This window comes from Oncorhynchus keta, unplaced genomic scaffold (assembly GCF_023373465.1).
Source record: "Oncorhynchus keta strain PuntledgeMale-10-30-2019 unplaced genomic scaffold, Oket_V2 Un_contig_6037_pilon_pilon, whole genome shotgun sequence".
Taxonomy (NCBI): Eukaryota; Metazoa; Chordata; class Actinopteri; order Salmoniformes; family Salmonidae; genus Oncorhynchus; species Oncorhynchus keta.
In genome coordinates, this window is record NW_026288640.1 from 85,355 (window position 1) to 98,252 (window position 12,898).

Sequence of the window (12,898 nt, forward strand, 5' to 3'; positions counted from 1 at the left end):
CTGGTGAGGTCCCAGAGTCTCTCCACTTTAATGTGGACATACAGACTGGTAAGGAGTTTAGAAACAGGTGCTTCTAGTGGTTGTGTTTCTATACCTGGTGAGGTCCCAGAGTCGCTCCACTTTAATGTGGACATACAGACTGGTAAGGAGTTTAGAAACAGGTGCTTCTAGTGGTTGTGTTTCTATACCTGGTGAGGTCCCAGAGTCGCTCCACTTTAATGTGGACATACAGACTGGTAAGGAGTTTAGAAACAGGTGCTTCTAGTGGTTGTGTTTCTATACCTGGTGAGGTCCCAGAGTCTCTCCACTTTAATGTGGACATACAGACTGGTAAGGAGTTTAGAAACAGGTGCTTCTAGTCGTTGTGTTTCTATGATGCCGTCTGTCTGTTCTAGCGGTTGTGCTTCTATACCCGGTGATGCCGTCTGTCCGTTCTAGCGGTTGTGTTTCTATACCCGGTGATGCCGTCTGTCCGTTCTAGCGGTTGTGTTTCTATACCCGGTGACGCCGTCTGTCTGTTCTAGCGGTTGTGCTTCTATACCCGGTGATGCCGTCTGTCTGTTCTAGCGGTTGTGTTTCTATACCCGGTGACGCCGTCTGTCTGTTCTAGCGGTTGTGTTTCTATACCCGGTGACGCCGTCTGTCTGTTCTAGCGGTTGTGTTTCTATACCCGGTGACGCCGTCTGTCTGTTCTAGCGGTTGTGTTTCTATACCCGGTGACGCCATCTGTCTGTTCTAGCGCTTGTGCTTCTATACTCGATGACGCCGTCTGTCTGTTCTAGCGGTTGTGTTTCTATACCCGGCGACGCCAGGTCCCAGAGTCAACTCTCTCACTTCCTCTGTCTGGTGTGGTGTGTAGGTGAGGTTGCCATACCGACAGCTGTGGCCGAGCCAGGCGACCAGAAACAGAACAGCGAGACACAGAGAGGTAAACGCGCCTCGTTCAGATATAAAATGCTTGGCGTATTAAAGACTTTAATAAACTGTTGTTGCTGCTTGACTTTTTATTATTTATTTTTTAAACAAAAAACATCCCATGGTGTTCTGCATTCGCATCGTGATATGCAAGTTTTCAGGAAGTTAGAAACCAATATACACAGGCAGTTAGAAAAGCCAAGGCTTGCTTTTTCAAGCAGAAATTTGCTTCCTGCAACACAAACTCAAAACATTTCTGGGATACTGTAAAGTCCATGGAGAATAAGAGCACCTCTTCCCAGCTGCCCACTGCACTGAGGATAGGAAACACTGTCACCACTGATAAATCCACCATAATTCAGAATTTCAAGAAGCATTTTTCTACGGCTGGCCATGCTTTCCACCTGGCTACCCCTACCCTGGTTAACAGCACTGCACCCACCACAGCAACTCGCCCAAGCCTTCCCCATTTCTCCTTCTCCCAAATCCAGTCAGATGATGTTCTGAAAGAGCTGCAAAATCTGGACCCCTACAAATCAGCCGAGCTAGACAATCTGGACCCTTTCTTTTAAAATTATCTGCTGAAATTGTTGCCACCCCTATTACTAGCCTGGCCAACCTCTCTTTCGTATTGTCTGAGATCCCCAAAGATTGGAAAGCTGCCGCGGTCATCCCCCTCTTCAAAGGGGGACACTCTAGACCTAAACTGATACAGAACTATATCTATCCTACCCTGCCTTTCTAAGGTCTTTGAAAGCCAAGTCAACAAACAGATTACCGACCATTTTGAATCCCACCATACCTTCTCCGCTATGCAATCTGGTTACAGAGCTGTTCACGGGTACACCTCAGCCACGCTCAAGGTCCTAAACGATATCTTAACCGCCATCGATAAGAAACAATATGGTGCAGCTGAATTCATCGACCTGGCCAAGGCTTTCGACTCTGTCAATCATCACATTCTTATCGGCAGACTCAACAACCTTGGTTTCTCAAATGACTGCCTTGCCTGGTTCACCAACTACTTCTCAGACAGAGTTCAGTGTGTCAAATCGGAGGGCCTGTTGTCTGGACCTCTGGCAGTCTCTATGGGGGTACCACAGGGTTCAATTCTTGGACTGACTCTCTTCTCTGTATATATCAAGTATGTTGCTCTTGCTGCTGGTGAGTCTCTGATCCACCTCTACGCAGACGACACCATTCTGTATACTTCTGGCCCTTCTTTGGACACTGTGTTAACAACCCTCCAGGCAAGCTTCAATGCCATACAACTCTCCTTCCGTGGCCTCCAACTGCTCTTAAATGCAAGTAAAACTAAATGCATACTCTTCAACAGATCACTGCCCGCACCCGGCCGCCCGACTAGCATCACTACTCTGGACGGTTCTGACTTAGAATATGTGGACAACTACAAATACCCAAGTGTCTGGTTAGACTGTAAACTCTCCTTCCAGACTCACATTAAGCATCTCAATCCAAAATTAAATATAGAATTGGCTTCCTATATCGCAACAAAGCATCCTTCACTCATGCTGCCAAACATACCCTTGTAAAACTGACTATCCTTGACTTTGGCGATGTCATTTACAAAATAGCCTCCGACACTCTACTCAGCAAACTGGATGCAGTCTATCACAGTGCCATCCGTTTTGTCACCAAAGCCCCATATACTACCCACCACTGCGACATGTACGCTCTCCTTGGCTGGCCCTCGCTTCATACTCGTCGCCAAACCCACTGGCTCCAGGTAATCTACAAGACCCTGCTAGGTAAAGTCCCCCCTTATCTCAGCTCGCTGGTCACCATAGCAGCGCCCACCTGTAGCACGTGCTCCAGCAGGTATATCTCACTGGTCACCCCAAAACCAATTCTTGCTTTGGCCGCCTCTCCTTCCAGTTCTCTGCTGCCAATGACTGGAACGAACTACAAACATCTCTGAAACTGGAAACACTTATCTCCCTCACTAGCTTTAAGTACCAGCTGTCAGAGCAGCTCACAGATTACTGCACCTGTACATAGCCCATCTATAATTTAGCCCAAACAACTACCTCTTCCCCTACTGTATTTATTTATTTTGCTCCTTTGCACCCCATTATTTCTATCTCTACTTTACACATTCTTCCATTGCAAAACTACCATTCCAGTGTTTTACTTACGATATTGTATTTACTTTGCCACCATGGCCTTTTTGCCTTTACCTCCCTTATCTCACCTTTTTTGCTCACATCGTATATAGACTTGTTTCTATTGTATTATTGACTGTATGTTTGTTTTACTCCATGTGTAACTCTGTGTTGTTGTCTGTGTCGAACTGCTTTGCTTTATCTTGGCCAGGTCGCAATTGTAAATGAGAACTTGTTCTCAACTAGCCTACCTGGTTAAATAAAGGTGTTCTCAACTAGCCTACCTGGTTAAATAAAGGTGTTCTCAACTAGCCTACCTGGTTAAATAAAGGTGTTCTCAACTAGCCTACCTGGTTAAATAAAGGTATTCTCAACTAGCCTACCTGGTTAAATAAAGGTTTTCTCAACTAGCCTACCTGGTTAAATAAAGGTGTTCTCAACTAGTCTACCTGGTTATATAAAGGTTTTCTCAACTAGCCTACCTGGTTAAATAAAGGTGTTCTCAACTAGCCTACCTGGTTAAATAAAGGTGTTCTCAACTAGCCTACCTGGTTAAATAAAGGTGTTCTCAACTAGCCTACCTGGTTAAATAAAGGTGTTCTCAACTAGCCTACCTGGTTAAATAAAGGTGTTCTCAACTAGCCTACCTGGTTAAATAAAGGTGTTCTCAACTAGCCTACCTGGTTAAATAAAGGTGTTCTCAACTAGCCTACCTGGTTAAATAAAGGTGTTCTCAACTAGCCTACCTGGTTAAATAAAGGTGTTCTCAACTAGCCTACCTGGTTAAATAAAGGTTTTCTCAACTAGCCTACCTGGTTAAATAAAGGTGTTCTCAACTAGCCTACCTGGTTAAATAAAGGTGTTCTCAACTAGCCTACCTGGTTAAATAAAGGTGTTCTCAACTAGCCTACCTGGTTAAATAAAGGTGTTCTCAACTAGCCTACCTGGTTAAATAAACGTGTTCTCAACTAGCCTACCTGGTTAAATAAAGGTGTTCTCAACTAGCCTACCTGGTTAAATAAAGGTGTTCTCAACTAGCCTACCTGGTTAAATAAAGGTGTTCTCAACTAGCCTACCTGGTTAAATAAACGTGTTCTCAACTAGCCTACCTGGTTAAATACGTGTTCTCAACTAGCCTACCTGGTTAAATAAAGGTGTTCTACTAGCCTACCTGGTTAAATAAAGGTGTTCTCAACTAGCCTACCTGGTTAAATAAAGGTGTTCTCAACTAGCCTACCTGATTAAATAAAGGTGTTCTCAACTAGCCTACCTGGTTAAATAAAGGTTTTCTCAAAGCCTACCTGGTTAAATAAAGGTGTTCTCAACTAGCCTACCTGGTTAAATAAAGGTGTTCTCAACTAGCCTACCTGGTTAAATAAAGGTGTTCTCAACTAGCCTACCTGGTTAAATAAAGGTGTTCTCAACTAGCCTACCTGGTTAAATAAAAGGTGTTCTCAACTAGCCTACCTGGTTAAATAAAGGTGTTCTCAACTAGCCTACCTGGTTAAATAAAGGTGTTCTCAACTAGCCTACCTGGTTAAATAAAGGTGTTCTCAACTAGCCTACCTGGTTAAATAAACGTGTTCTCAACTAGCCTACCTGGTTAAATAAACGTGTTCTCAACTAGCCTACCTGGTTAAATAAATAAATAAACTGTTGTTTCTGCTTGGCCGTGGCAGAAGCCTGCACTCACAATGAGCTGTTGTTTCTGCTTGGCTTATTAAAGACTAAAATAAGCTGTTGTTTCTGCTTGGCTTATTAAAGACTTAAATGAGCTGTTGTTTCTGCTTGGCTCATTAAAGACTTAAATAAGCTGTTGTTTCTGCTTGGCTCATTAAAGACTTAAATGAGTTGTTGTTTCTGCTTGGCTTATTAAAGACTAAAATAAGCTGTTGTTTCTGCTTGGCTTATTAAAGACTTAAATAAGCTGTTGTTTCTGCTTGGCTTATTAAAGACTAAGCTGTTGTTTCTGCTTGGCTTATTAAAGACTTAAATAAGCTGTTGTTTCTGCTTGGCTTATTAAAGACTAAGCTGTTGTTTCTGCTTGGCTTATTAAAGACTTAAATAAGCTGTTGTTTCTGCTTGGCTTATTAAAGACTTAAATGAGCTGTTGTTTCTGCTTGGCTTATTAAAGACTTAAATAAGCTGTTGTTTCTGCTTGGCTTATTAAAGACTTAAATAAGCTGTTGTTTCTGCTTGGCTTATTAAATACTAAAATAAGCTGTTGTTTCTGCTTGGCTTATTAAAGACTTAAATGAGCTGTTGTTTCTGCTTGGCTTATTAAAGACTTAAATGAGCTGTTGTTTCTGCTTGGCTTATTAAAGACTAAAATGAGCTGTTGTTTCTGCTTGGCTTATTAAAGACTAAAATAAGCTGTTGTTTCTGCTTGGCTTATTAAAGACTAAAATGAGCTGTTGTTTCTGCTTGGCTTATTAAAGACTAAAATAAGCTGTTGTTTCTGCTTGGCTTATTAAAGACTTAAATGAGCTGTTGTTTCTGCTTGGCTTATTAAAGACTAAAATGAGCTGTTGTTTCTGCTTGGCTTATTAAAGACTAAAATAAACTGTTGTTTCTGCTTGGCTTATTAAAGACTAAAATAAACTGTTGTTTCTGCTTGGCTCATTAAAGACTTAAATGAGTTGTTGTTTCTGCTTGGCTTATTAAAGACTAAAATAAGCTGTTGTTTCTGCTTGGCTTATTAAAGACTTAAATGAGTTGTTGTTTCTGCTTGGCTTATTAAAGACTTAAATGAGCTGTTGTTTCTGCTTGGCTCATTAAAGACTTAAATAAGCTGTTGTTTCTGCTTGGCTCATTAAAGACTTAAATGAGTTGTTGTTTCTGCTTGGCTTATTAAAGACTAAAATAAGCTGTTGTTTCTGCTTGGCTTATTAAATACTTAAATAAGCTGTTGTTTCTGCTTGGCTTATTAAAGACTAAGCTGTTGTTTCTGCTTGGCTTATTAAAGACTTAAATAAGCTGTTGTTTCTGCTTGGCTTATTAAAGACTAAGCTGTTGTTTCTGCTTGGCTTATTAAAGACTTAAATAAGCTGTTGTTTCTGCTTGGCTTATTAAAGACTTAAATGAGCTGTTGTTTCTGCTTGGCTTATTAAAGACTTAAATAAGCTGTTGTTTCTGCTTGGCTTATTAAAGACTTAAATAAGCTGTTGTTTCTGCTTGGCTTATTAAATACTAAAATAAGCTGTTGTTTCTGCTTGGCTTATTAAAGACTTAAATGAGCTGTTGTTTCTGCTTGGCTTATTAAAGACTTAAATAAGCTGTTGTTTCTGCTTGGCTTATTAAAGACTAAAATAAGCTGTTGTTTCTGCTTGGCTTATTAAAGACTTAAATGAGCTGTTGTTTCTGCTTGGCTTATTAAAGACTAAAATGAGCTGTTGTTTCTGCTTGGCTTATTAAAGACTAAAATAAGCTGTTGTTTCTGCTTGGCTTATTAAAGACTAAAATGAGCTGTTGTTTCTGCTTGGCTTATTAAAGACTAAAATGAGCTGTTGTTTCTGCTTGGCTTATTAAAGACTAAAATGACTGTTGTTTCTGCTTGGCTTATTAAAGACTAAAATAAGCTGTTGTTTCTGCTTGGCCGTGGCAGAAGCCTGCACTCACATCGGCCCTCTTGAATAAAATCAAATCAAATCAAATCGAATTGTATTTGTCACATAAACACTACAAATATAAACTAGTCTTTAGACTGTGAACATTACAACTAAATCAAATCAAAATGTATTTGTCACATACACATGGTTAGCAGATGTTAATGAGAGTGTAGCGAAATGCTTGTGCTTCTAGTTCCGACAATGCAGTGATAACCAACAAGTAAACTAACTAACAATTTCTAAACTACTGTCTTATACACAGTGTAAGGGGATAAAGAATATGTACATAAGGGTATATGAATTAGTGATGGTACAGGGCAGCATACAGTAGATGGTATCGAGTACAGTATATACATATGAGATTAGTATGTAGACAAAGTAAACAAAGTGGCATAGTTAAAGTGGCTAGTGATACATGTATTACATAAGGATGCAGTAGATGATATAGAGTACAGTATATACATATGAGATGAGTATGTAAACAAAGGGGCATAGTTAAAGTGGCTAGTGATACATGTGTTACACAAGGATGCAGTCGATGATGTAGAGTACAGTATATACGTATACATATGAGATGAATAATGTAGGGTATGTAAACATTATATTAGGTAGCATTGTTTAAAGTGGCTAGTGATATATTTTACATCATTTCCCATCAATTCCCATTATTAAAGTGGCTGGAGTTGAGTCAGTGTCAGTGTGTTGGCAGCAGCCACTCAATGTTAGTGGTGGCTGTTTAACAGTCTGATGGCCTTGAGATAGAAGCTGTTTTTCAGTCTCTCGGTCCCAGCTTTGATGCACCTGTACTGACCTCGCCTTCTGGATGATAGCGGGGTGAACAGGCAGTGGTTCGGGTGGTTGATGTCCTTGATGATCTTTATGGCCTTCCTGTAACATCGGGTGGTGTAGGTGTCCTGGAGGGCAGGTAGTTTGCCCCGGTGATGCGTTGTGCAGACCTCACTACCCTCTGGAGAGCCTTACGGTTGAGGGCGGAGCAGTTGCCGTACCAGGCGGTGATACAGCCCGCCAGGATGCTCTCGATTGTGCATCTGTAGAAGTTTGTGAGTGCTTTTGGTGACAAGCCGAATTTCTTCAGCCTCCTGAGGTTGAAGAGGCGCTGCTGCGCCTTCTTCACGATGCTGTCTGTGTGGGTGGACCAATTCAGTTTGTCTGTGATGTGTATGCCGAGGAACTTAAAACTTGCTACCCTCTCCACTACTGTTCCATTGATGTGGATAGGGGGGTGCTCCCTCTGCTGTTTCCTGAAGTCCACAATCATCTCCTCATCATACCTCATATAGAGGTATGATGTCAGCAACAGTTGGTTGATTGGTTGAAACAACAGTGTCCTCTGTGATGTTGTCCCTGACAGAGCCTGTGGATGGACAGAGGAAGAGGAGAGCGACAGAGCCTGTGGATGGACAGAGGAAGAGGAGAGCGAAGAGGAGAGCGACAGAGCCTGTGGATGGACAGAGGAAGAGGAGAGCGACAGAGCCTGTGGATGGACAGAGGAAGAGGAGAGCGACAGAGCCTGTGGATGGACAGAGGAAGAGGAGAGAGACAGAGCTTGGTAACGGACAGAGGAAGAGAGAGACTCAGACAGACTCTCCCATCAGAGGTAAGAACCAACTCTGTTTCTACCTTCTCCCTTATCCCTGAAGTGTACACTCCATCACTCTCTCTTATCCCTGAAGTGTACACTCTTTCACTCTCTCTTATCCCTGAAGTGTACACTCTTTCACTCTCTCTTATCCCTGAAGTGTACACTCTTTCACTCTCTCTTATCCCTGAAGTGTACACTCTTTCACTCTCTCTTATCCCTGAAGTGTACACTCTTTCACTCTCTCTTATCCCTGAAGTGTACACTCCTTCACTCTCGACGCCCCGGACGGACTGTCTTTACGTCAGTTCCTCTACAGTGTGGCTGAGAGACTGGTATAAAGGAACGTGGGGTTCAGAAGTGATGAATCCTAACCTTTAGTTTAGGTATTGATATTCTTGGCTTTAAAAAAAAATTGACCTGAATAAATCAAACTGAATATATATTTTTTGTGTTCTCTGTAGGTTGTGCTGGCTCTCCTCCCCTCTCGGCCATGACTCTCTCTTCTCCTCCTCCCAGACTTGTCCAGATCGCTCCTTCTCTCCTTTACATTCCTGGGTTTGGGACTGCTACTTTCATCTCTTCGTGTAGCAGTAAGTGTGAGGATGATGATGATGTTATGGGCTGGTTTCCCCACGATGAAGAGTTAATGCTGGACTCATAAAGCACTTTCAATGGAGATGTTTCATATAGTCCATCTGTAGGGAGGGAGGGAGAGGGAGACAGAGAGGGAGAGGGAGACAGAGAGAGAGAGAGTGTAACCTGTGCTCTGTGTGTGAGAGAGTAACCTGTGCTCTGTGTGTGAGAGAGTAACCTGTGCTCTGTGTGTGAGAGAGTAACCTGTGCTCTGTGTGTGAGAGAGTAACCTGTGCTCTGTGTGTGAGAGAGTAACCTGTGCTCTGTGTGTGAGAGAGTAACCTGTGCTCTGTGTGTGAGAGAGTAACCTGTGCTCTGTGTGTGAGAGAGTAACCTGTGCTCTGTGTGTGAGAGAGTAACCTGTGCTCTGTGTGTGAGAGAGTAACCTGTGCTCTGTGTGTGAGAGAGTAACCTGTGCTCTGTGTGTGAGAGAGTAACCTGTGCTCTGTGTGTGAGAGAGTATCCTGTGCTCTGTGTGTGAGAGAGTAACCTGTGCTCTGTGTGTGAGAGAGTAACCTGTGCTCTGTGTGTGAGAGAGTAACCTGTGCTCTGTGTGTGAGAGAGTAACCTGTGCTCTGTGTCCTTACAGATGGCTCAGAGCTGCAGCTCATTCAAGCCCCTGTTTTCGGCTTCTCAAGACCTCCCACCTACATACTGAGTGAGTGTGTGTGTCCGTGAGTCTGTGTTTCCGTGAGTCTGTATGTCCGTGAGTCTGTGTGTCCGTGACTCTGTGTGTCCGTGAGTCTGTGTGTCCGTGACTCTGTGTGTCCGTGACTCTGTGTGTCCGTGACTCTGTGTGTCCGTGACTCTGTGTGTCCGTGAGTCTGTGTGTCCGTGAGTCTGTGTGTCCGTGAGTCTGTGTGTCCGTGACTCTGTGTGTCCGTGAGTCTGTGTGTCCGTGACTCTGTGTGTCCGTGACTCTGTGTGTCCGTGAGTCTGTGTGTCCGTGAGTCTGTGTGTCTCGTGACTCTGTGTGTCCGTGAGTCTGTGTGTCCGTGACTCTGTGTGTCCGTGACTCTGTGTGTCCGTGAGTCTGTGTGTCCGTGACTCTGTGTGTCCGTGACTCTGTGCGTGTCCGTGACTCTGTGTGTCCGTGAGTCTGTGTGTCCGTGACTCTGTGTGTCCGTGAGTCTGTGTGTCTGTGACTCTGTGTGTCCGTGAGTCTGTGTGTCCGTGAGTCTGTGTGTCCGTGAGTCTGTGTGTCCGTGACTCTGTGTGTCCGTGAGTCTGTGTGTCCGTGAGTCTGTGTGTCCGTGACTCTGTGTGTCCGTGACTCTGTGTGTCCGTGACTCTGTGTGTCCGTGACTCTGTGAGTCTGTGTGTCCGTGACTCTGTGTGTCCGTGAGTCTGTGTGTCCGTGACTCTGTGTGTCCGTGAGTCTGTGTGTCCGTGAGTCTGTGTGTCCGTGACTCTGTGTGTCCTGTGACTCTGTGTCCGTGACTCTGTGTGTCCGTGACTCTGTGTGTCCGTGAGTCTGTGTGTCCGTGACTCTGTGTGTCCGTGACTCTGTGTGTCCGTGACTCTGTGTGTCCGTGACTCTGTGTGTCCGTGAGTCTGTGTGTCCGTGACTCTGTGTGTCCGTGACTCTGTGTGTCCGTGACTCTGTGTGTCCGTGACTCTGTGTGTCCGTGACTCTGTGTGTCCGTGACTCTGTGTGTCTGTGACTCTGTGTGTCCGTGACTCTGTGTGTCCGTGACTCTGTGTGTCTGTGACTCTGTGTGTCCGTGACTCTGTGTGTCCGTGAGTCTGTGTGTCCGTGACTCTGTGTGTCTGTGACTCTGTGTGTCCGTGACTCTGTGTGTCCGTGAGTCTGTGTGTCCGTGAGTCTGTGTGTCCGTGAGTCTGTGTGTCCGTGAGTCTGTGTGTCCGTGAGTCTGTGTGTCCGTGACTCTGTGTGTCCGTGACTCTGTGTGTCCGTGAGTCTGTGTGTCCGTGAGTCTGTGTGTCCGTGACTCTGTGTGTCTGTGACTCTGTGAGTCTGTGTGTCCGTGACTCTGTGTGTCCGTGAGTCTGTGTGTCCGTGACTCTGTGTGTCCGTGACTCTGTGAGTCTGTGTGTCCGTGACTCTGTGTGTCCGTGAGTCTGTGTGTCCGTGACTCTGTGTGTCCGTGACTCTGTGAGTCTGTGTGTCCGTGAGTCTGTGTGTCCGTGACTCTGTGTGTCCGTGACTCTGTGTGTGTCCGTGACTCTGTGTGTCCGTGACTCTGTGAGTCTGTGTGTCCGTGACTCTGTGTGTCCGTGACTCTGTGTGTCCGTGAGTCTGTGTGTCCGTTAGTCTGTGTGCCCGTGACTCTGTGTGTCCGTGACTCTGTGTGTCCGTGAGTCTGTGTGTCCGTTAGTCTGTGTGTCCGTGACTCTGTGTGTCCGTGACTCCGTGACTCTGTGTGTCTGTGACTCTGTGTGTCCGTGACTCTGTGTGTCTGTGACTCTTTGTGTCCGTGACTCTGTGACTCTGTGTGTCCGTGACTCTGTGTGTCCGTGACTCTGTGTGTCCGTGACTCTGTGTGTCCGTGACTCCGTGACTCTGTGTGTCCGTGACTCTGTGTGTCCGTGACTCTGTGTGTCCGTGAGTCTGTGTGTCCGTGAGTCTGTGTGTCCGTGACTCTGTGTGTCCGTGACTCTGTGAGTCTGTGTGTCCGTGACTCTGTGTGTCCGTGAGTCTGTGTGTCCGTGACTCTGTGTGTCCGTGACTCTGTGACTCTGTGTGTCCGTGACTCTGTGTGTCCGTGACTCTGTGTGTCCGTGACTCTGTGTGTCCGTGACTCTGTGTGTCCGTGACTCTGTGTGTCCGTGACTCTGTGTGTCCGTGACTCTGTGTGTCCGTGAGTCTGTGTGTCCGTGAGTCTGTGTGTCCGTGACTCTGTGTGTCCGTGACTCTGTGTGTCCGTGACTCTGTGTGTCCGTGAGTCTGTGTGTCCGTGAGTCTGTGTGTCCGTGACTCTGTGTGTCCGTGACTCTGTGAGTCTGTGTGTGACTCTGTGTGTCCGTGAGTCTGTGTGTCCGTGACTCTGTGTGTCCGTGACTCTGTGAGTCTGTGTGTCCGTGACTCTGTGTGTCCGTGACTCTGTGTGTCCGTGACTCTGTGAGTCTGTGTGTCCGTGACTCTGTGTGTCCGTGACTCTGTGAGTCTGTGTGTCCGTGACTCTGTGTGTCCGTGACTCTGTGTGTCCGTGAGTCTGTGTGTCCGTTAGTCTGTGTGCCCGTGACTCTGTGTGTCCGTGACTCTGTGTGTCCGTGAGTCTGTGTGTCCATTAGTCTGTGTGTCCGTGACTCTGTGTGTCCGTGACTCCGTGACTCTGTGTGTCTGTGACTCTGTGTGTCCATGACTCTGTGTGTCCGTGACTCTGTGTGTCCGTGACTCCGTGTCTCTGTGTGTCCGTGACTCTGTGTGTCCGTGTCCTAGTTACCTGATGTACTGTGTCCTTGCAGTGTCTTCTCCCTCGCTGTCTCCTAGAACCCACGACGTCCTACCTCTCTCTCCAGGTGAGACCAACATCAACACCTCAATTTGACCCAACTTTATACTGTGTTGTGACTGATATACTCCCATATGGCACCCTATTCCCTATCTAGTGCACTACTTTAGACCAGAGCCCTATAGAACCCTATTCCCTATCTAGTGCACTACTTTAGATCAGAGCCCTATAGAACCCTATTCCCTATCTAGTGCACTACTTTAGACCAGAACCCTATTCCCTATATAGTGCACTACTATAGACCAGAGCCCTATAGAACACTATTCCCTATCTAGTGCACTACTATAGACCAGAGCCCTATAGAACACTATTCCCTATCTAGTGCACTACTATAGACCAGAACCCTATAGAACCCTATTCCCTATCTAGTGCACTACTTTAGACCAGAACCCTATAGAACCCTATTCCCTATCTAGTGCACTACTTTAGACCAGAGCCCTATAGAACCCTATTCCCTATCTAGTGCACTACTTTAGACCAGAGCCCTATAGAACCCTATTCCCTATCTAGTGCACTACTTTAGACCAGAGCCCTATAGAA

The 12,898-nt window shown here is 45.3% G+C and overlaps 1 protein-coding gene across 8 annotated transcripts in view; it reads left to right on the plus strand.

The window, feature by feature from the left end:
• Positions 1 to 12,507, plus strand: part of LOC127925648 (uncharacterized) — a 43,423-nt gene extending 30,916 nt beyond the window's left edge. Inside the window, exons 5-9 of one of the 8 annotated variants that reach the window (XM_052510662.1) lie at positions 860 to 928; positions 8,175 to 8,264; positions 8,711 to 8,839; positions 9,472 to 9,540; positions 12,312 to 12,507. In XM_052510662.1, the coding sequence (XP_052366622.1) occupies positions 860 to 928; positions 8,175 to 8,264; positions 8,711 to 8,839; positions 9,472 to 9,540; positions 12,312 to 12,394 (440 nt within the window). In that variant the 3' untranslated portion in view covers positions 12,395 to 12,507. Of the gene's footprint in view, positions 1 to 859; positions 929 to 8,018; positions 8,265 to 8,710; positions 8,840 to 9,471; positions 9,541 to 12,311 lie in introns of all 8 variants that reach the window. The other 7 variants (XM_052510660.1, XM_052510658.1, XM_052510655.1 and 4 more) reach the window with 7 other exon arrangements.
• The last annotated feature ends 391 nt before the right edge of the window (positions 12,508 to 12,898 follow it).